The 22,524-nt window shown below is 41.8% G+C and overlaps 2 protein-coding genes and 1 non-coding gene across 16 annotated transcripts in view; 1 reads left to right on the top strand and 2 right to left on the bottom strand.

Annotated features, from left to right (window-relative positions):
* Nucleotides 1-11,062, top strand: part of GRIP1 (glutamate receptor interacting protein 1) — a 710,594-nt gene extending 699,532 nt beyond the window's left edge. For all 12 annotated transcript variants that reach the window (XM_064377313.1, XM_064377312.1, XM_064377311.1 and 9 more), the window contains 2 exons: nt 4,820-4,966; nt 9,210-11,062. In XM_064377313.1, coding sequence (XP_064233383.1) covers nt 4,820-4,966; nt 9,210-9,437 — 375 coding nt within the window. In that variant the 3' untranslated portion in view covers nt 9,438-11,062. The remainder of the gene's footprint in view (nt 1-4,819; nt 4,967-9,209) is intronic.
* Nucleotides 10,831-22,524, bottom strand: part of HELB (DNA helicase B) — a 50,142-nt gene continuing 38,448 nt past the window's right edge. For all 3 annotated transcript variants that reach the window (XM_012444950.3, XM_012444951.3, XM_064377307.1), the window contains one exon: nt 10,831-18,993. In XM_012444950.3, coding sequence (XP_012300373.3) covers nt 18,892-18,993 — 102 coding nt within the window. In that variant the 3' untranslated portion in view covers nt 10,831-18,891. The remainder of the gene's footprint in view (nt 18,994-22,524) is intronic.
* Nucleotides 12,207-12,314, bottom strand: LOC135275557 (small nucleolar RNA U13). Its single transcript, XR_010343176.1, has one exon. It is a non-coding gene; the product is annotated as a small nucleolar RNA U13 (small nucleolar RNA).

Here is a 22,524-nt window from a genome sequence, read left to right as displayed (position 1 = left end):
ACTATTCATGATAAGTCATATTTTGTGCCAGAAAGCAAAGAAGCAACCAAAACCAGTGGATTCTATCAAAAGGACACAGGAGTCAACATGGAAGACTTCCTGTGGCCTAAGAGGAGAGCATTTGAGCATCCAAAAGAATAATGATGCAACTGATTTAAATGCATTGAATAGGCCGGACGCCGTGGCTCACGCCTGTAATCCCAGCCCTTTTGGGAGGCCGAGGCGTGCAGATCACTCGAGGTCAGGAGTTCAAGACCTGCCTGGCCAAAATGGTGAAACCCCATCTCTACTAGAAATATAAAAATCAGCCAGGCGTGGTGGCAAACACCTGTAATTCCCAGCTACTCAAGAGGCTGAGGCACAAGAATTGCTTGAACCCAGGAGGTGGAGGTTTCAATGAGCGGAGATTGTGCCCCTGCACTCCAGCCTCGGCAACAGAGTGAGACTCAGTCTCAAAAAAAAAAAAAAAAAAAAACTGACTATATCAAAACTTATAGATTCATATTGATCCCACCCTGCACCTTTCCCACACACAAATTGTCACTGGGCCACCATTTGAAGTATTTAGTGAGTGAATTCCCTGTTTTGAAGTTGAAAGGAAAAAGTTTGCATTCATTCATTCTGCCCTTCTTGTAAAACTGTATTTCAGAGTAACCAAACAGCACTAATTGAAAAAAGAGAATTCTCCTTTACAAAATCATTTTAGCTAATAGAGAAGATATTCATAGGATTAGAAAAAAGTTACCATTTTGCAACCCCTAATGAAATTTTGATTCAGACAGTGATCATCAATAAATAAAACCTTAGGTTAAAGATTGATGACAACCCTTACAATAGGGGAATGAGGCTGTCATCACCTGAACCCACCCAAAGTGGGACAACTAGACATGATGTGATAGGAAGCATTGTGCCACCCCCCCCCAGCCCCCACTACAAAGCTGACCTTGACTGACATCAAGCATCGAGAGTTAACTTCCATTTAGAGAAATGTGGGGACAGAGGAACATACTACAGAGCAAATGACACAGTTTCAGCAACAGGTCAGCAGCACAGGGGGAAGGACGAGAACCCACCACAGACGAGAGATTTAACAGACTTAACACAGATGCAGTGTGTGGACTTTGTTGGGATCCTGACTTATGCAAGCCAACCTTAAAAAAATTTGAGGCCGGGCACGGTGGCTCACATCAGCACTTTGTGGGGGTCAAGGCAGAGGATCACTTGAGGTCAGGAGTTCAAGACCAGCCTGGCCTACGTGGCAAAACCTTGTCTCTACTAAAAATATAAAAATCAGCTGGGTGTGGTGGTGCACGCCTGTAATCCCAGCTATTTGGAAAGCTAAGATAAGAGACTTGCTTGAACCCAGGAGGCAGTGAACCAAGTTGTAGTGAGCCGAGGTCATGCCACTGCACCCCAGCCTGGGTGACAGAGCAAGACTCTGTCTCAAAAAATTAAAAATAAAAATAAGAAACCATTTTTGAGACAGTTGGGAAAATTATGGACTATTGGTGGCTATCAAGTAAGAAGAGTTAATGTTGCCAGTGAATGAATGAGGTGGAGGTTATGAAAGAAAGTGATCGTATTTTTTGAGGTGCATACTGAAGTATGCAGGAGTGAAATGACATGTGGTTTGACTGGTGTTTGCCTGAAAACACTCCCCTGAAGAAGACAAGGATAGATGAAGGAAACATGGCAAGCTCTTGATGGCTGTTGGGTCTGAGTGGTGAATAGATGGGTGTTCCAACCTCTCTACTCAAGAATATGTTTGAATTTTCACTAAGAATATTTTCTTCCAGTGACTTACTCTTCCTTTCCTTAGGAAAGAGGGGCAAAAATCTCCTATCTGGCCTAAGGCAAAAACATAATTGTGGAGCGGCCTAAATATTCCTCTCTGCAATGAGTATTTATTAAGCAACTGTGTGCTAGGCAAGGAGAGAGTGTGCAAGATCTAAGCTTCGCAGTCAGAAGAAGCCTCGGTTTGAGCCGATTCTCTGTTGCTATCAGTTTGATCCTGGGCGAGTTACTATTTCTCTTTGAGCTTTCATTTCCCTTTCTATATATGATCAGCTCCACAAACTGGTAAAGGCAGTAACATCTCTCTGCTTTCTAAACTACTCACTCAACTCCCACAGGCCTTACTAGCAAGAAGTCCAGCATCCCCCTTGGAGGACCTTCCCCCTCCCTTCCTCACTGTCTGGAAATCTGGGTCTCCTCAGCCTGCAGGTGGGCGGACCTGGCCCTGGTACCAGGAGTGCCGTCCCTCTCACGGCCACACGGTGTAGACCTTGGAACTTCATCATCCTGCCCGGCTACTCTGTCACGGGACAGCCTTGCCGATTCCCAGCATGGCCTTGAGTGAGGGGTGAGGGGATGGCTGGAACCCCAGAATTAAATCTCTCTTAGTTCACATTCTCTTTCTCCGAAATGACTCATAAAGGCACAGCACATCATGGCTGGTCCGCAGCCTTATATTGTGCAGGACAAACCCTTTCTATCGGACAAAATACTAACCCCATTATATGGCAGGTGCTGCTTTAGGGGCTTGGGATATATTTGTGAACAAAAAGGACCCCTACTCCCCTCAGGGAGCTGGGGAGTGGGGATCTGCCACAAACCTGAGCCCAGGCCACCAGCGAAGTCTTCCCCTCTTCCCCTGGTGAGTATTGTTTTGGAAGATGAAGGTGCTCTCAACCACACAGTGTGAACCTAACCTACTTCTCCCCAAGCATCAGCAGTGAGCATGTTAGATGGGCGGTGGGTGGTGGGGTTGGTGCAGGGGTGCTGAGTGTTACTAGACTACACACATACACATAACCCCACACACCTTTTATGTAGTAAAATGGAGCTACTCTATCCTGTATAACTGAGTGCCACAAAAATGATCCTTCAACAGAAATCAGGCCATTTCTTCAGGCTGAAAAAACGTTGTATCTGTCACCTCACTTAAAATGACTCTTACCCATCTTACAGAATTGTTATGAGGATTACATCAGATTTCTTCACTGGGCTGTCCTCCTAAAGGTTGTGTTTTGTTCACTGCCTTTTTTTTTTTCACTCTATCCTGTGAGATACATTCTCAGTCCCTAAAGAGTCCCTGGCACATAGTAGGATTCTAGGGTGTGCACATACACACACACACACGCGCACATGTGCACACACAGTGATGGAATGAGCCTGCGAAGAGGGTGATCTCAGGAAACATTAGCTCTGTAGATTCTCAGTGGGTCTGGGGTGGGTCTGAGACTGCATTTTCACTGGCTTCTGAGAGTGGCTCTTGTCCAGGAGGACACTTAAGTGGTGAGGCCGAGCGGTGCATTTTGAGTGGCAGTAGAGTGGAACCATTAAGTACTTGGTGTCTGGAGTCTGACAGACACATCCCCACCATTCTTACCTTTGTGGCCTTGGGCGGGTTACATGACCCCAGTAAAATTGAATTGCCTCACCTCCAATATGGCAATACCCACTAGGGCTGCCTGGTGAATAGTATTGACCCAGTCAACTTGATATTTTAGCTCTCTGTCCAATAAAATAAAAAAAAACCCCACACTGGCCACTTTTGTATTGCCTTCAGAATGCCATAGCCCTCTGAAGTAAAATCACTGGATATAAACAAAGATACTTGTATAAGAGTTTTAACTTTCACGTTTTGCCCTGTATAGCTCTGATTTTTTGTTTTTACTATTTTACAAGAATGTATTCATATGTTAGTTGCGTAAAAACAAATATGTATATATATATATATATATATATATATATAATTTATATAATTACAGTAGAAAATTAAGCCTGACCATTGCTTGAAGTCTTTATGGAGGGCATGTGGCACAACTTGTAAAACCCGTGGCCCTCTCAAAGTGTTAACTGAGCATTGACTGCTGAGTGTGCTGCTGGGCGCAGTGCCCAGTGCAGTGAGAGCTCGAGGACTGCCACATATTCATGCCTGTGCCTCTGGAAGGCAGGCTTTTCTTCCTCTCGTTCGCTGCTGTTTCCAGCACCCCACGCTGTGCTTACAATATGCTAGGGACTCGATAAACATTTGATGAATGTACAAATGATCAGTTCTTTTAGCCTCAGACGAACTCTCGCAGGTGGTCAGGTGGAGGAGTGAGGGCTGGGGCAGCTTTAGCCGGCTGTAGTTGGCCTTAGGTGCAGAGAGACCCAGCAGGGGCCCACAGCACACAGGGTGGATGCCTTCAGTTGCTGAATCAAACCCCAGACAAATGCTGAGGGAGCGAGTCACGCTGAGGCACAAAGCAAGGTGTTGGCCATGGAAACACGTTCAGGTCTTTTACATAGTGTTCTGTGATGGTGCTCATTGGGGGTTCCAGAGCAAATAAAAGGTTGGATTTAATTGTACTTGCTCAAAGAGAGGGTATGCTGAGCACTGTGCGTAGCAGAGCACCAGGCAGGAGTGGGGAGGAAGGAAAGGCCTTTGGCTTATTCCCCGACATCTCGGCAGTTGTAAAGGGCTGCCACCGACAGCTCCTCTGACCAGGGGCTGCCCCAGGAAAATAGTAGACATCAACATGCCCTGAGAAAGTTTTCTCCTGTCTCCCTGAAGACTGCAAAGGTGGGAGGGAGGGCCCGCACTTTCCACTTCTCCTCCTTTTTCAGTTCCGGATGGGACTTCATAAAGTCCAAGGATATTCTTGGAGTGGGAAAAAGGCTGCAGGATTGGGTGCAGGGAGCTGACCGATGCTGACATTACAAATCCATGATGTGACTAAAAGTGGTGTGAAAAGATTATTCATCAAGAGGTCGCAGAAGGAAACGTCTCCAGCCCAGCTAAATGTTCCCATCCCATTTTCTCTCTCTTCAGGTGACCTTGTACAAGGACTCTGACATGGAGGACTTTGGGTTCAGTGTAGCAGATGGCTTGCTGGAGAAAGGAGTGTATGTCAAAAATATTCGCCCAGCTGGGCCAGGAGATATTGGTGGCTTAAAGCCCTATGACAGGCTCTTACAGGTAAGATCTCAGGTGGACTTTTAATTCCTTGCAAGTAATTTCTCACTGGGAGTTTCCTCCACATCCTCCTGCATATCTGGGGCCCTTTGCTTTTTTCCCTTTTTTAGTCATCAAAATTATGGAATTAGTAGAAGCAAACAGCTGAATAAAGAATTTTCAGCTCTAGTAAATTCTAACCCAGCCCCCAAAGTTGTGTGATTTCTTGTTTTTTGTTTTTTTTTTTGAGCTCAGAGCCATCTTTCCCAATCTCATGCTCATTTCTCAGACTCCACCCAACCACAGGTCATCTCCCAGCATCGCATAGTAGTCCTGTAAATATGGTTCTCTGACTCTAGATGCGACCAGTCTAGTCCTTCCTACCACTTGTCTTCTACATGACCTATAAGGCCCCAAGGATTTGGCCTCTTTCCCTTGCCAGCATCTTGCTTCCCCTCCTCTCCTCTCCCCTCCCCGCTTCCCTCCCCCTTCCCATCCCCTTTCCTCCTCTCCCCCTCTCCTTCTCCTCTCCTTTCCCCTCCCTTCCTCCTCTCCTCCCCCCTCCCCCCTCCTCTCCTCTCCTCTCCTCTCCTTTCCTCTCCTTTTTTCTTTCTTGACAGAGCCTTGCTGTGTCACCCAGGCTGGAGTGCAGTGGTCTGATCTGGGTTCACTGCAACCTCTGTCTCCCAGGTTCAAGCGATGCTCCCGCCTTAGCCTCCCAAGTAGCTGGGATTACGGGTGCCTTCCACCACACCCAGCTAGAAAGCCATTTGCTAACTAACTGGAGGGTTGATGATGGAACTTTTGAAGTTGATGGAAGGTTAGATTCTTTTTTTTTAGAGACAGAGTCTTGTTCTGTCTCTCAGGCTGGAGTGCAGTGGCACCATCTCAGCTCACTTCAACCTCCACCCCCCGGGGTTCAAACAATTCCCCTGCCTCAGCCTCCCGAGTAGCTGGAATTAACAGGCGCATGCCACCACCCACAGCTAATTTTTGCATCTTTAGTAGAGACGAGGTTTCACCGTGTTGGCTAAGCTGGTCTCTATTGCCTGACCTCAAGTGATCCGCCCCCTCGGCCTCCCAAAGTGCTGGGATTATAGGCATGAGCCACCGTGCCTGTCCTCTTCATTTACTCTCTAGCTTCAACTGGATTTATTTCAGGAATGGTGTATGCCGCCACCTCCTGGCCTTTGCACCTGCTGTGCTTTGAGTTTGTGGCGCTCCTCTGCTAAACATGCACAGGCTCCTTCCCCGCTCCTTCCTCTACTTCAGGTCCCTGCTCACAGGCTGCCACTTAAACCACTCGGTTTAAAAGGGCCCTCCCTGCCTCTGCATTCCTTACCCTGCTTTCTTGGTTTGCAGTACAGCCAGACATGATGCTCGTTATGTGCTTATTCTGTGTTGCCCGCTAGAATGTAACTCCATGGGGGCAGGGATTTTACTCTCCGCTGTATTCTCAGTTCCAAGAACAATGCTGTCACATAAAAGTGCTCAGTACTGCGCAGCAGAATAGAAGCATGTGGGCTCTGAGCCTTGTCATATGCTCTTCCCTTTCTCTGAACACCCTTCTAATCCCTAGGCCTTACCTGCCTCACTCTGACTCAGCTTTTTGGTCTCACACAGATTAGCGATTCTCAACCTTGACTGAAAAAATGGAATCACCTAGAGAATGTATCCCAATGTCCAGATCAAATGCTACACCAATTAAACCAGCAACTCTAGGATGATATGGCATTGGTTTGTTTTTACAGCTCCCCCAGTGATTCCAGTGAGCAGCCAAATTGAAAACCACTAGTTTAGAAGACTTCTCTTCAAAGCCTAATTTCACCAGACACCACCCAACCTCCTTTACCTCAAGTCTGGACTAGGGGTCCCTCCTTTAAAGAATAGCAGCTTTTGAATTTGCATCATTAAAACTGCCTGTTCGGAGTTTGCAGTGAGCCAAGATCACGCCACTGCACTCCAGCCTGGGTGCAGAGTGAGACCCCATCTCAAAAAAAATAAAAAAGCTTCCTGTTTCCCTACATATATTCCCAGCAGATTGGAAACTTTTTGAGAGCAGGGCTAGTACCTTACTCTCTCATTTCCCATTATATGGTGCTTGATATCTCAGTAATTTCTCACAATATCTGAAACCAAATTAACCTTGCTTACCATTGTGGTCAGATATAGTTTAATTTAGTAAAGCAGATTTCTGATCTTATGTACAGTTTTTAGGAAGAGCATTTTGCGGGAAAAAGGGGTGGGTTGAAGCCAGACTTAGCAGTGTACTCACCTGGATAAAGTCCTTCACCAAACAGCTGACTTTCAAAGCAGGGGGCTGCCACTAATTGGTTACTTTCAGAGTGTGTTCACTTATCAATTTAATAGTTTTGGAATCAATTCTGATGATTTTTACTATAGCAATAGAACAGTTGGTCTTATCCTAGGAGTTTGGGGACACTTTGTTTTCCATAGACACGCTAATATTTGCTGAATGAATAACTATGGACAAGTTAGTTAACCTCTATGAGTATCTTCCTAATCCATAAATTAGAGCTAGATCTACTCTCATGGAAGTTGAGGCTGTAAAAGTAGTCTACATTCCGATTGTAAAGGTTTTGAATGTGATGCTAAAGCTCTTGAACTTTCTGCTGGGGGCATATTAATTTCTTAAGCAGGGTAATGACATAATTGGTAACATAGAAAGGCAATACAATATTATTGTGGGTGTATCGGGGGTGAGTTGGGGAGGGGAAGATCACAGGCAAGGAGACCAGGTAGGGGTAGGTAAGATAAGACAATTGTTTCAGAACTAATGAGTCTTTAATATTTTCAGCACATAGTGATAGAGCATTCTGGGAAGCAGTTGGTGGTTTGGATCCATTGAGGAGAGAGGTTAGAGCCTGAGTTAAAGATTTAGGATACTGAAGGGTGGGGTTTAGGTCAAGTTGCCCTACATGGCCTTATAACAAAGAAGAAAAGAAAACCAAGGATGGATTCTAACAATAACAAAATTTATCTATCTATCTATGAATGACAGTTTCTCTCTAGTCACCCTGGCTGGAGTGTAGTGGTGCAATCTTGGCCCACTGAAACCTACACCTCCTGGGTTCAAGTGATTCCCCTGCCTCAGCCAGCTCTAGAGTAGCTGGGATGACAGGTGCCCACCACCACACCCAGCTAATTTTGTATTTTTAGTAGAGACAGAGTTTCACCATGTTGGCCAGGCTGGTCTTGAACTCCTGACCTCAGGGGATCCGCCCATCTCGGCCTCTCAAAGTGCTAGGATTATGGGTGTGAGCCACTGCACCCAGCCACAATAACCAAATGTAAAGGACAGGAAGAAATAAAGGCAGGAAAGGGCTGAAAGCAAGCAGTTAAAATGGTAAAAGGATCAAAACGAAGTGGGGTTGTAGAACCGAGGAAGGAGAGTTTTAAGGGTGAGGAGGTGTCAAGAGCAGCAAATACTAAACGCCAAGGAGGATGCAAACTCCAGAGCATTCCTGGATTTGACAAGTGGGGTCATTTGCCAGCAGTGCAATGTGTCAGGGGGGACCTGAGAACACTGAGGAGAGAATGGGAAGTCCAGAAGTAGAAGCGGCATGTGGGTGCTTTTAAAAACTTTTGTTGGTGAACAAGGAGAAGTGGAAGAAGATAGGTGCATGTATAAGCTTAAGAGGGGGATGAAGCTCATTTAAAAAAAATTTTTTTAAATCCTTAGTAGAAACTGGGTCTCACTATATTGCCCAGGTGGGTCGCAAACTCCTGGCTTCAAGCGATCCTCCCATCTTGGTCTCAAGTGCTGTGATGATGGGTGTGAGCCACTGCACCTGGTTGAGCTCCACTTGTAAGAGAGGTAGTTCAGCACCATGATTCAGAGCACAAGCTTTGGAATCAGCCAGTTGGCCTGGGGTTACATCCTACAACCCTTACCAACTGCTGATCTAAGGCAAAGCTCTTAACCTCTCTGTGCCTTGCTTTTCTCATCTGTAAATTAGGGATAGTATTCAGCACTTGAAGCACGCCCACTGTGGGTGAGGCCAACCTGCTTGGCATGAGGATAAGATGTGTATGTTTCCTTGCCCTTGAGAGCCTTACAATTTACTAGTAGACAATGGTGAGCCAGTAGCCATGTCACAGCATCGTCAGAGCAAGGATAGACCTCACAGTGCTCATTTTGGCACCTTCATGACTCCAGACAACTTGTTGCACCTGAAGTGTTACTCTGGGTTTTGGGAATTATGATTACAATGATAATTCAAAATGGCTCTTCTTGTCCTTTCAGGTGAATCACGTCCGAACCAGAGACTTTGACTGCTGCCTTGTTGTGCCCCTCATAGCAGAATCCGGGAATAAGCTGGACCTGGTTATTAGTAGAAACCCATTGGCTTCACAGAAGTCTATAGAACAACAGAGTCTACCAGGAGACTGGAGTGAACAGAACAGTGCTTTTTTCCAGCAGCCTAGCCACGGTGGTAATTTGGAGACACGAGAACCCACTAATACATTATAGCAACGCTTTTTATAAAGCAGGACAAAAGACAATATCTACATGGTGCTAAAAAATACCTTTAAGATTTCTGTGACATTTGAAGCACAGATAATCACGTGGCATTAACTGCAAGCACAGGGGTCTTTTAAATCTCTCTCATGGCTCATGTTCACTTCCCTTTTCAAGTTGAAGAGGTTTCTTTTTTGGTGACCACTATGGTATATGGCGGGCAATGCCCTGCCAGGCCCAAAGGTAGAGAAAAATAATAGGCCATCCCCCAACCCTGCAATGAACATCAGAGGAAATTTTTTACAAGTTCATCTTACTATATCACTTTTTAAAAAGAGAAACATCTGTTTGAAAATATTCTCTATGATGATTTCCTTAATTCACTTTGAAATCAGTTTCTTACTATGAAGTCGTTAATGTAAGAACTTGACCAACAAGGCTTTTCTTCTCATAAGCTGGCTCTACTAGGGGAACGAGCGTTTGGTAAACTGCTGGGACTGCCACAATGGGAGGGGTACAGGTATAAAATTAAGTTATATCTTAAAATGTTTCAGCAATGATGCACGTAGGAGACCATAATAGGTGGTGGTAACTGTTTTGCCCAAGTATAGGAATGATTTTAACTAAGATGTATGCTATTCCCTATGCAACAAATTATCAAACAAACAGGATATGTCTTGTGACCTGTTTTTTTTTTAAGGACACATTTTTAATAGCTGAAAATCTCTGATAATGAATTAGAGTGTGTAGTAAACACAAGAATTAGCTATATTATTTTTTAAATAATTCAAGACTAAGAACTTAAGAGAGAATGAAGAGTCTATTAAAATGAGGTTCATCTTAATGATAGGCAAATCAAACTCATACTGCTTGATATGTTTTGAAAACTGGTAATATTGAGGGTGTACAGCACATGTACTTAAAAATGACACTGGATTATCTTTTGTTCTGAGCCATGCCACTTACCGAAATTGTAAATACATTTTTCACAAATACATTGCCAATTATTACCATCCCTCAAAGCAATAAATTGTGACAGTTGCTTTAAATGTTTGTCAGCAACTGTTTTCATTTGTTCAGATATTTTGAATAGCTACACTAATAACTGTTATTTGGTGAATATAAAAAAAATAGATCTGTATATTGATGGTAGACTCTCCATATTGAAATGATTATTTTCCAAACATTTTCATTTTGGTCAATAATTCAAACTACCACTTAGGCAAAGCATTCAAACAAACAAACACTGTGTCCTTTGTTTGTTTAAGAAAAAAAAAATCACCTTTCTTTCTGTGCAAAAAAATATATTATTAATTATTTATTTCAATCAATCACATTTCAGAACTGCCAGGGCAGGAAAGTATAAAGCAGAATCATGTTAAGAAAAAAGAAAAAAGATCATGAGTCACTTAAATATGTATTTTTATTTGTAACAAACAAGTATTAAACTGTAAAAAGTATTTTTGTACAAATTTAATACTTTAATAGCATGGTATTTATCGTCTATGTATGGTTTTGGGGAATTCAAAATTGTTCAAATATTTGTATGGAAAAAAAAAACCCTCTACCAAATGGAATAAACAGTGATTTTAAAAAGCCAAATAAATAGGACATGCATTATTGGTGTTTTCAATATATTTCAGCTGCTTGTACTCACTGTACAATATATTTGAATTGCTTGTACTCACTGTACTCTGAGTTCTATACAAAGTTTTTTTGTTTTTGTTTTGCTTTGTTTTAGATGGAGTTTCACTCTGTTGCCCAGGCTGAAGTGAAGTGGCACAATCTCAGCTCACTGCAACGCTTGCCTCCTGGGCTCAAGTGATTCTCCTACGTAGCCTCCCGAGTAGCTGGGATTACAGGCACCCACCACCACACCCGGCTAGTTTTGTATTTTTAGTAGACACAGGGTTTCACTATGTGGCTAGGCTGGTCTCAAACTCCTGACCTCAAGTGATCCACCTGCCTTGGACAGGCGTGAGCAACCACATCCAGCCACAATGTTTATTTTTGTATACTTTTTTCTAAAGGTGAAAGGTTCTCCTATCAACCTGAAAAGCACCACTAAAGAGTAGGAACCTAGGTTTTGAAACTGGATCTAGGTTTGATTTCAGGCTCCAGTACTTACTTAATGGTAGTATGAAATTTACTCACCGTGAGTCAGCTTCTCTACCTGAAACTGAAGGTCATGTCTGTACCACAGAACCATTCAGAAGATGAGGAGTGAAATATAGGCGAATGGGCTAAAACACACACACAGAAACACCTGCAAGACTAATGGTACATTTACCGTAGGTGACAAATTTTGGTCAAGTATCACAACATCCACCCTCAGAGAAAATTACATGTACTCTATGAGATAGATTTACATGAACTATTAAAACATACAAACTTTATGCTACCTTTTAAAAAAAAAAAAACTACATCTATAGTCTCAACATTTTCATTTCTGCAAACTGCCTTGCAGGCCTTGTAAATTCACATTCATTTTTATCCAGTTGGATTCAGTGTGCCCAGGGTTACATTCTGAAAGGCAGAGTATTTTCTAGCACCTGAGTCATATGACCCCAAGTGACAATCTATTATTGCAAAAATCCAAGCAACTGTTCAAATATTTATTGCACTATATAGATATATACAGTGTCTCCTCACTTCTTCTGCATCAAGCATGAGGCTGAGGTCAATGAAATGTGTAGCTAGAACAGACTTTGTGAATAAAGGCAAATGAGAAGCTGTATCTCATAAAAGATGGATATTTCAGTTGTAGCCAAAACTAAAATGAATCAGCAATAGAAAATGGCTGTTAAAAACAAAACAAGGTTTGAGGAAGGTGCATCTCACACATTCACGTGAACATCCATGCATCAGGCTTATGACTTACAAAAGGATCTTAATGAAATTTTACAGAATTTTGAATTGGGTCAGTTATTTGTATTTTGGCCAATAGTACATTTATAATATGAGAATTAGTGCTTTGGAATATTCAGTTACATAGTATTAGTTTCATTGTGTTTTATGGAAAAAAGGTATTTTCAAGTTCTTCTTGACAGTGTGAAGCTTTACCTGAGCCCTATACCCTGAAACATAGCCAGAGTTAAAGAAATTTTATTTCTAAAACATTACAGTAACCCTCCTGCCCATCACCTGTGTGTTCCAGGAAATGGCTTATTATAAAGAACCATCCTTCCCCAGGTGACTTCAATAAGACTCACAGATGTTCATCCCCCGCTCCTCCATTTACTTATAACAAAATCAGATACAGACTGCTCTGAAAATTCCCATTCTTTGCTTCATAAATGATTAGCTGAATTGCTTGTACTCACTGATCTAGAGAATATATTAAGCTTCCTTCCCCCAGGCTGTTGAACTTTGACCAAATCTTAATTTAAGTCAGCATACAACCCCTCCTTAAGAGCCCCTCCTAAGAGTAATAGGATAAGAGTTAAAATTAATGAAATAGAGAACAGAAAGACAGTAATCAATGAAAGCAATAGTCCTTTAAAATGATCAAAATTCATAAACTTTTAGCTAAACTAAGAAAAAAAGAGACTCAAATTATTAAAATCAGGAATGAAACAGAGGCTTTGCTACCAACCTTATAGAAATGTTAAAAACCATAAAGAAATACTATGATCAACTGTATATCAGAAAATTTAAAAAACAGATTAAATGGGCAAATTTCTAGAGAAAAACTGTCAAAACTGACTCAAGAAGAAATAGAAAATCTAGATATATCTATAACAAGAGATTTAATTAGTAACTTTCCCACAAAGAAAAGCCCAAGGCCAGATTAATTAAAAGAAGAAATAACACCAATTCTTCACGAATTCTTCCAAAATAGAAGAGAAGGGAACACTTCTCAGTTCATTCTATGTCGTCACTACTACTATGATAGCAAAACCAAACAAAGGCATCACAAGAAAAAAAACTACAGACCAGTATCTTTCATAAATACAGACACAAAAGTACCCAACAAAAACCAGCAAGCCGAATCCAGCAGCACATAAAAGGATTGTACGCTATGACCAAGTGAGATTTACTCCAAGGATGCAAGATTGGTTTAACACCCAGAAATTACCACACTGCATCAGTACAATAAAGAACAAAACTCAATACAGAGAAAGGATTCAACAAAATTCAACATCCCTTCATACACAACAACTTAGGAACAAAAGATAATTTCTTCATCTCAATAAAGGACTTCAAAGAAAGATTTACAACAAACACAGTTAATGGTGGAAGATTTAATGCTTTCTCCCTAATATGACAAACAAGACAAGGATATTCACTCTTGCCACTTCTATTCAACAGTGTACTAGAGGTTATAACCAGGGCATTTAGCAAGAAAATGAAATTAAACGCCTACAGATTAAAAAGGAAGAACTAAAGGCATCTCTATTTGCAGATGATATGATCTTTTATATAGAAAATCCTAAGGAATCCACTAAAAACCTACTGTAACCTAATAAACAAGTTGAGCAAGGTTGGGAGATACAAGATCAATATATAAAAATCAACTGCATTTCTATATAGTATCAGTAACAAACCAAAATAAGAAAATAATTCTGTTTACAACAGTATCAAAAATAATAAAATACTTTGAAATAAATTTAACAAAAAGCATTGTAAATTTAATAAAAGAAATATAAAACTTATACTCTGAATTAAAGAAGAACCAAGCATGGTGGCTCACACCTGTAATCCCAGCACTTTAGGAGGTTGAGGTGGGAAGATCACCTGACTCCAGGAGCGCAAGATGAGCCTGGGCAACATGGTGAACCCCCACGTGCAAAAAATATAAAAATTAGCCAGGTGAGATACTGTAGTCCTGTAGTCCCAACTACAAGAGGGGTTGAGGTGGGAGGACAGCTTGAGCCCAGGAGGTAGAGGCTGCAGTGAGCTATGACTGCACCACTGCACTCCAGCCTGTCTTTCCTAAGTAAATGGAAAGACATCTGTGTTCATGAATCACAAGATTTAATACTGTTAAATGGCAATAGTTCCAAACTCTGTAGGTTTAACACACCCCTCAACAAAATCCCAGTTTGTTTCTTTGCAGAAACTGACAAGCAGATCCTAAAATTTATATGGAAATGTAAGGACCCATAATAGCCAAAACAAACTTAAAAAAGAAGAACAAAGTTGAGGGACTCACACTTCTTAATTTCAAAACTTTCTACAAAGTTACAATAATAAAGACAATATGGTGCTGGCATTAGGATAGATGCATAGGCAGGGTGCGGTGGCTCACGCCTGTAATCCCAGCACTTTGGGAGACCAAGGTAGGTAGATTACCTGAGGTCAGGAGTTCAAGACCAGTCTGGCCAACGTAGTGAAACCCCATCTCTACTAAAAATTCAAAAAATTAGCTGGGCATGGTGGTGGTGGGCACCTGTAATCCCAGCTACTTAGGAGGCTGAGGCATAAGAAATGCTTGAGCCCAGGAGGCGGAGGCTGCAGTGAGCTGAGACGGCACCATTGCACTCCAGCCTGGGTGACAGTTAGAGACTCCATCTCAAAAAAAAAAAAAAAAAAAAGATACATGAATCAATATGAATCAATTGAATATAATTGAAAATCCATAAATAAACCCTCACATTTATAGTCAACTAATTTTTCACAAGGCTACCAAGACAATTCTATGGGGAAAGAATAATCTCTTCAATAAATGGAGCTGAGCAATTGAATTGTCACATGCAAAAAAAATTAAGAGGGATCCCTACCTCATACCATATACAAAAATTAACTAAAAGTGAATCAAAGATATAAGTGTAAGAGCCAAAACTTTTAAATTGTTAGAAGAAAAATCTGTAGTAAATCATCATGACTTTGGATAGGCAATGGTTTCTTGGATATAACACAAAAAACACAAGCAGCAGCAACAACAAAAAAAAGATACAGTGGTCATCATCAGAATTTAAAACCTGCACCTTAAAGGACACTTCTTAGTCCATTTTCAACTACTATAAAGAACTACTGAGTAATTTATAAAGAAAATAAGTTTAATGGACTCACAGTTCTGCATGGCTGGGCAGGCCTCAGGAAACCACAATCATGGGAAAAGGTAAAGGAGAAGCAAGCACCTTCTTTACAAGGTGGCAGGAGAAGGGGGATAGAAGTGTCACACTTTAAAACCATCAGCTCTCATGAGAACTCACTATTACCAAAACAGCATGGAGGAAACCACCCCCATGATCCAATCACATCTCACCAGGTCCCTTCCTCAACACATGGGGATTACAATTTGAGATGACATTTGGGTAGGGACACAGAGCCAAATCATATCAGAGACCATCAAGATAATTAAAATGCACAGAATGGGAGAAAAATTTTGCAAATTATGTTTCTGATAATGTACTTATATGTCAAAAATACAAGGAATTCTTACATTATGTGATGGTTAATACTAGGTGTCAATTTAACTAGATTGAGGGGCACCTGGATGGCTGATGAAGCATTGTTCCCAGGTGTGTCTGTGAGGATGTTGCTGGAGGAGACTGATAATTGAGTCAGTGGACTGGGAGAGGACACCTACTTCAGTGTGGGTGGGCACCATTCAGCTGGCTGCCAGCGAGGCTAGAACACAGCAGGTGGACGAAGGGAGATAAGCAACATGCTTGCTGAGTCTGCTCCCTCTCTTTCTTCCTGTGCTGTGCAGAACGCTTGACTTCCTCTTCTCCTGCCCTTGGACACCAGACTCCAGGTTTTTCCACATCTGGACTCTGGGACTTGCACCAGTGGCCTCCCAGGGGCTCTCAGACCTTTGGCCTCAGACTGAGGGGAGCACTGTCAGTGTCCCTGGTTTTGAGGCTTTTAAACTTGGACTGAGTCATGCTACCAGCTTCTCTCCTTCCCTAGCTTGCAGATGGCCTATCATGGGACTCTGCTTTCTAATCATGTGAACCAATTCTGTCTAATTGTGATGGTTAATACTGAGTGTCAACTTGTTGAAGAATGCAAAGTATTGATCCTGGGTGTGTCTGCGAGGGTGTTGCCAAAGAAGATTAACATTTGAGTTAGTGGGCTAGGGAAGGCAGATCCACCCTTAATCTGGTGGCCACAATTTAATCAGCTGCCAGCAAATATAAAGCAGACAAAGAAGTGTGAAAAGGTGAAACTGGCCTAGCCTCCCAGCCTACATCTTTCTCTCATGTTGCATGCTTCCTGCCCTCAAACATCAGATTCCAGGTTCTTCACTTTTGAGACTCGGACAGGCTCTCCTTGCTCCTCAGGCTTTAGACATCCTATTGTGGGACCTTGTGATCGTGTAAGTTAATACTTAATAAAATTATATATATATATATCCTATTAGTTCTATCCCTCTAGGGAACCTTGACTAAGATACTAATAAATTCCCTCTTATATCCATATATATCCTATTGGTTCCATCCCTCTGGAGAACCCTCACTAATACAGATTTCAGTGATAAAAAAAAATCCAACTTAAAAGTGTGCAACATATCTGAATATACAATGTGCAACATATCTGAATATACATTTCTCCAGAGGACAAATAGCCAATACACACATGAAAGCCATTTAACATCATTAGCCATAAGAAAAATGCAAATCAAAACCACAATGAAATACCACTTCAAACCCACTAGGATGGCTATAATCAAGAAGTCAGATGATAACAAACATTGGAGAGAACAGGAAGCAACTGGAACTCTCATACACTGCTGGTGAGAATATAAATTGGTGCAGCTGGTTTGGAAAAAGTCTGGCAGCACCTCAAATGTAAAACATAGAGTTACCATATGACCCATCAATTCTACTCCTAGTTACATACCCAAAAGAAGTGAAAGCATATGTCCACACAAAAACTTATACACGGATGTTCATACCAGCATTTCCTAATAGCCAAAAAGTGGAAAATAACCCAAAACTGATGAATGGACAAATTCAATGTCCTGTATCCATACACTGGGATATTATTTGACAATAAAAGAGACAAAGCATTGACACATTACTGGTACAACATGGATGCAGTCTGAAAACATTATGCTAGTCAAGTAAGTCAGGAACAAAGAACCACATGTCTGGAAGAGGCAAGTCTATTGGGACTACGTAGATCAGGTTACCTAGGGATGGGGGAAGTCAGGGGATTACTGCTAAAAAGTGTGAGGTTTTTGGGGGGATATAAAAATGTTCCAGGCTGGGCATACTGGCTCACACTTATAATCCTAACACTTTAGGAGGCCAAGGTGGGAGGATCACTTGAGCTCAGGAGATCGAGACAAACCTGGGCAACACAGTGAGACCTCATCTCTATTATTTAAAAAAAGAAAATGTTCTAAAATTGATTATAATAGTAGTTGTCCAATTTGGTAAATATACTAAAAGCTGCCAAATTGTAAACTTAAAATGGGTGAAATATATGTGAATTATATATCAATAAAGCTATTAACCATTTATGCCTGAGGTTGCAATTTTTTTGAATTTTTGCAGTCAGACCTTGGCAATGACCTTAAGCAGTAGGATATAAATAACTCCATGTTTAGTGTTCCAGTAATGGAACACTAGGCATAAATGAGCTAACAGTTACATTTTTCTTCTTGACTTTTTCTTTTACCATTTACCATACATAAAAATTTAAAAATCAAATCATTCTGAGAGACAAAAAAAAATTCCTAAGTGGAACATATTCAAAACAATGTCCTCCCAACTCAGAAAGCATTTCCAAGGAAAAGTCCCAGGTATGCCGGGTCCCATGCAGCAGTGATGGAGTGAGCAGTTGCTTTGTAAAATGACCACATTACAACATCCTGAGAGGTGTGTCAATAATATCAACAGATGCAATTACAGCTTTTCTTTGCCACTGCTTCAACCCATTGGCAAATATAACACACAATGATCATCAAAGTTACCATAGCATTATCCTAAAAATAAAACATGCTTTAATGTACATAATTTTTTTTTTTGAGACAGAATCTCACTGTTGCCCAGGCTGGAGTGCAGTGGTGCGATCTCTGCTCACTGCGACCTCTGCCGCTGGGGTTCAAGCGATTTTCCTGCCTCAGCCTCCTGAGTAGCTAGGATTGCAGGTGTGTACCACCATGCCCAGCTAATTTTTGCATTTTTAGTAGAAACGTGGTTTCACCATGTGGGTCAGGCTGTTCTCCAACTCTTGACCTCAGGTGATCCACTTGCCCTGGCCTCCCAAAATGCTGGGATTACAAGTGTGAGCCACCACACCTTGCTTAATATACATAATCTTTAAAAAATATATATGTACGTAAAATATCTAATCTCTTCACTTATGTCCAGTGCTACCAGTTCTCATGATGACAAATGCTGAAATCATTAATATCTTCTTTGATTAAATGGATTTAAAACATTTGCTAACAAAAATACCTTAAAACTCCAGTTATAGGCTTCTTTTTTCATCTTGATACTTTGAAGCTACAATGTTCATTGTGTCTTGAATAGAAAAATATAGTTACTTTGAGCAATTTGAAATAAAACTAAGTTTCTTGATGATCTGTGGGCTTGAAAAGTTGCCTGGGAATTAAATTATTCAGTCTCAAATTCTGAAGTCTGGAAGACACTTGTGGAGATTCTCCCACCTGTTAGAACAATTAAAATAATAAAGTTAATTTTGTAAAAATGTAGTCAGTCTACCCTATGTACTTCTATTTCCCCTGCTTCAGAAGAAGAAATAATGCACTTTTCCCAACACTTGATGTGTTGGATTAGCAATCGGCTGTCAGCTCCCTGTAGGATCACATCTGCCTTGCTCATAATGCTTTGTGGTATCTCCAGCACCCAGCTCTGGGTCTGGCATCTAGAAGTGACTATGTACTGAATAAGTAGGTATGTCTAACTTCTAAAGGTGTAGACGGGGCCCATTACATAGCAGCCCAGTTCAAAATTAAAATGATGGCCCCTTGTTCAAACTTAAGAATTTTAAGATGGTGATTACAGAGCATTTTTTATTTTTAAGTGTGGGGCCCTTCTAAGCCCAGAGTCCTGGAGGACTGCCCACATTGCCTGCCCATGAAGCCAGCTCTGCATGTGTAAGATGAAACATTGCAATGCCACAGTCATATTCTTCATGTTATTGATGCTTCCGAAGCAGAAGTCAGTGGGCCAGTGTGGTCATGATGAAGTTTCATCACCATAAAAAAATGAGAAAAGTAAGCACAACTCAATTTTAGGAAAAAGGTCTTTCTTTGGAATTGCCTCTCTTTTCTGCTCATGTCAAAAGCCTTATTCCAGGACCTCTGCAAGAGATGACAGGTTTAATTTTAGAAAAAGATGTTTTCCTGAGATGGAAATTTCATCAAAGAGTTGATCTGGGGTACAGAATGGAACTTAGAATCAGTAGGGATTCTACTTTCCAAGAGAGGGAAAAAAGGGAATTTCCCCCTGCACTCTTGACTATGTCCACTTTAATCACTTTTCCCACAAAACCTGTCCCTCAGCCTCTTTTACCAATCTGGTTAATGGTGCCTGGATCCACCCACCTGTATGCCTGAGCCGAAGCTTAGGAGTGATCCTCAGACCCAACCCCACCTATATCCAACTGATCAGTTAAGTCCCATCAGCTCTATCCTTAGCATCTCTTCTCCATTCCCACTGCTACTACCTAACATTAGAGCCTCCTCATTTTATTCAGGCCAATGAAATAATCTTTTAGCTGGGAAGTCATTCCCTACTCTTTCCCTAACCATCATCATCCACTAAACCTCAGTCAACGTCACCTTCATAAATTTCAATTCGCAGAGCACTTAAAATGCTTCTACTGTTCTCCATTGCAATCAGAAGAATGTACGACCTCTTCAGAAGATCCCGTATCCATCCTTCTGCCTTTTCCTGTCTGCAGCCCATCCTCTCACTGCACCCTGTGCTCCAGCCATGCTGTTTTTCACCTGTAGTCTCCCTATGTGCCAGGACTCTACACACTGTGCCCTGTGTCAGACTGACTCTTAGAGAACCTTGTCCCTGTGCCATATCCATCTGGGGACGGAGGATATAAGTATTCTCCGTGTACAACTCAGCCTGGTTCTGGCAAGTGACACCAGCACTTTCTCCCCTGAGTTCCTTCTGTGGTCCCTTTTTACCTTTATTTTTTACCTTTAAGCCTTGGAAGCTTAAAGACTCAACCAAACAAGTCTGCTGCCAGTACTTAAAGCAATTCTTACACTTCTGTTGGAACTACATTTGGAAATGACTTATAATCCCACTTTTTTTTTTTAACACAAAATCCATCACCCATATTGGATCCTCTAACTCATAATACCAGAAAACAAATGCCATTGGGTTATTTCCTAAACCCAGAATAGGTCTCAATAGAAGTTTGCTTCCCTTATAAACATTCAAAAGGATCTTTTACTGCCTTGAAAGCGATTCCAAAAGGAACTGTCAAAGTAAAGGGGGGCACTACAAGAACAGAAGTATGACTTTCAGTACAACCTGAAAGAACAATACTCAGAAGGTCTGATTTTTTTTAAAGTTTCATCACCATATATTCATGACTCATATTTTGATCACTATTTTTGAGGCATTACCATGTGTTCAGCAATTGTACCAAAGGTTCTAGCAGATCAAAAGTGATACACTGTCCTCAAGAAGCTTTATTTACAGTCAAACAAGTTTACTGCAAGTGCAGTACAGAAGGGGTGTGCTGCCCTCCTACAGGAGTTCAGAGAAAGACAAGCCTTCAGGAACAACACAGAAACTGAGCTGGATTCTAATAATAAGAGAGAGAGGATGGGACGAGGTGATTAGCTTTGAATTACTTTATCTTCCCTTTGCTATATATACCCAACAACGTATTACACTCATTCCTTCTGGTTGCAATGGAAGAAGGGTCCTCTGTCCCTAATCCTGTCTCAGGGCAACCCCTCTACTTATTCTCTTGGTTTTTCCCATCTTACCCACTTCAGGACTCCAACTCTGCAATTAACCTCTCTCTCTGAATCATGAATTTCTTGTTCTCCATTGGACCATTCTAATAGCACACTAAGATGCCTTTATATACCCATCCAAAGTAAACAAACCAATACAGTTTTCCTTGACCACAGTCTTCCATTCAGATACAACCATCTTTGTTTCTTTTTTCAGCAGCCCTCTTCAAAACCTGCCTCCACTGCTTACTCCATCCTTTCAGCTCCCATTTTCTCACTAGGCCCCTCAGTTCAGGCTTTTGTCTCCTCCCCACAATCCTGGTTTTCCTTCTATCACACTCACACTCCTTTTTAGTTCCTCCTCCTCTGCAGGATCTCTAAAAGCTGGGAATACACTAGAATTCTGTCATCAGGCCTTCTCCTCTATCTGCAGTCTCTCCTGAAACTAACTAGTCTTTTCAATATCTCTACATGCCAATGACTCCCACGTGGACCTTTCCTACCCTACTCCCTGCTGAGGCTCTAAACTCCTCTACAAACCACTGACTCACTGAACAAATCCATGTACGTTTCCAATTAGCACCTTAAACAACAGCATGCCACAAGAGAATGCTTCATTTCCCCAAATGAGTTCTCCTCACATCTTCCCCATCTCAGGAAACGGCACTGCTATTCTCCAAACTGCTTTAGCCAGAAATCCAGGAATCATCCTGGATTACTTTCCTTTACTTCATCACATCTAATCAGCAAACTATACAGACTCCATCTTCAAAATGCATCCAGACTCCAAACATGTATCACCAACCCTGCTCTTTCACTAGGCTCTCCCCAGGATGACCTCCTACTGGTCCCTTCACTTCCCCTTCACTTTCCACAGCTCCCTCTCCACAGGAGCCAGAGGGATTGTTGGTTTGTTTTTGAGACAGGGTCTCATTCTGTCGCCCAGGCTGGAGTGCAGGGCACCATCACGGCTCACCACAGCCTCGACCTCAGTCTTCTGAGTAGCTAAGACAACAGGCACCTGCTACCACCCCCAACTAATTATTTTTTGCATTTTTGGTAGGGATGGGGTTTTGTCATGTTGCCCAGGCTGGTCTTGAACTCCTGGGCTCAAGTTATCTGCCTGCCCTGGCCTCCCAAAGTGCTAGGATTACAGGTGTGAGCCACCACACCCAGCCTTACTTTTTTTTTTTTTTTTTTTTTTTTTGAGACAGGGTCTTGGTCTGTCACCCATGCTGGAATGGGATG

This window comes from Aotus nancymaae, unplaced genomic scaffold (assembly GCF_030222135.1).
Source record: "Aotus nancymaae isolate 86718 unplaced genomic scaffold, 86718_ANA_hifiasm-v0.15.2.pri h1tg000016l, whole genome shotgun sequence".
Lineage (NCBI taxonomy): Eukaryota > Metazoa > Chordata > Mammalia > Primates > Aotidae > Aotus > Aotus nancymaae.
Note: the sequence above shows the minus strand (reverse complement) of the source record. Positions and strands in the feature narration are given on the sequence as shown.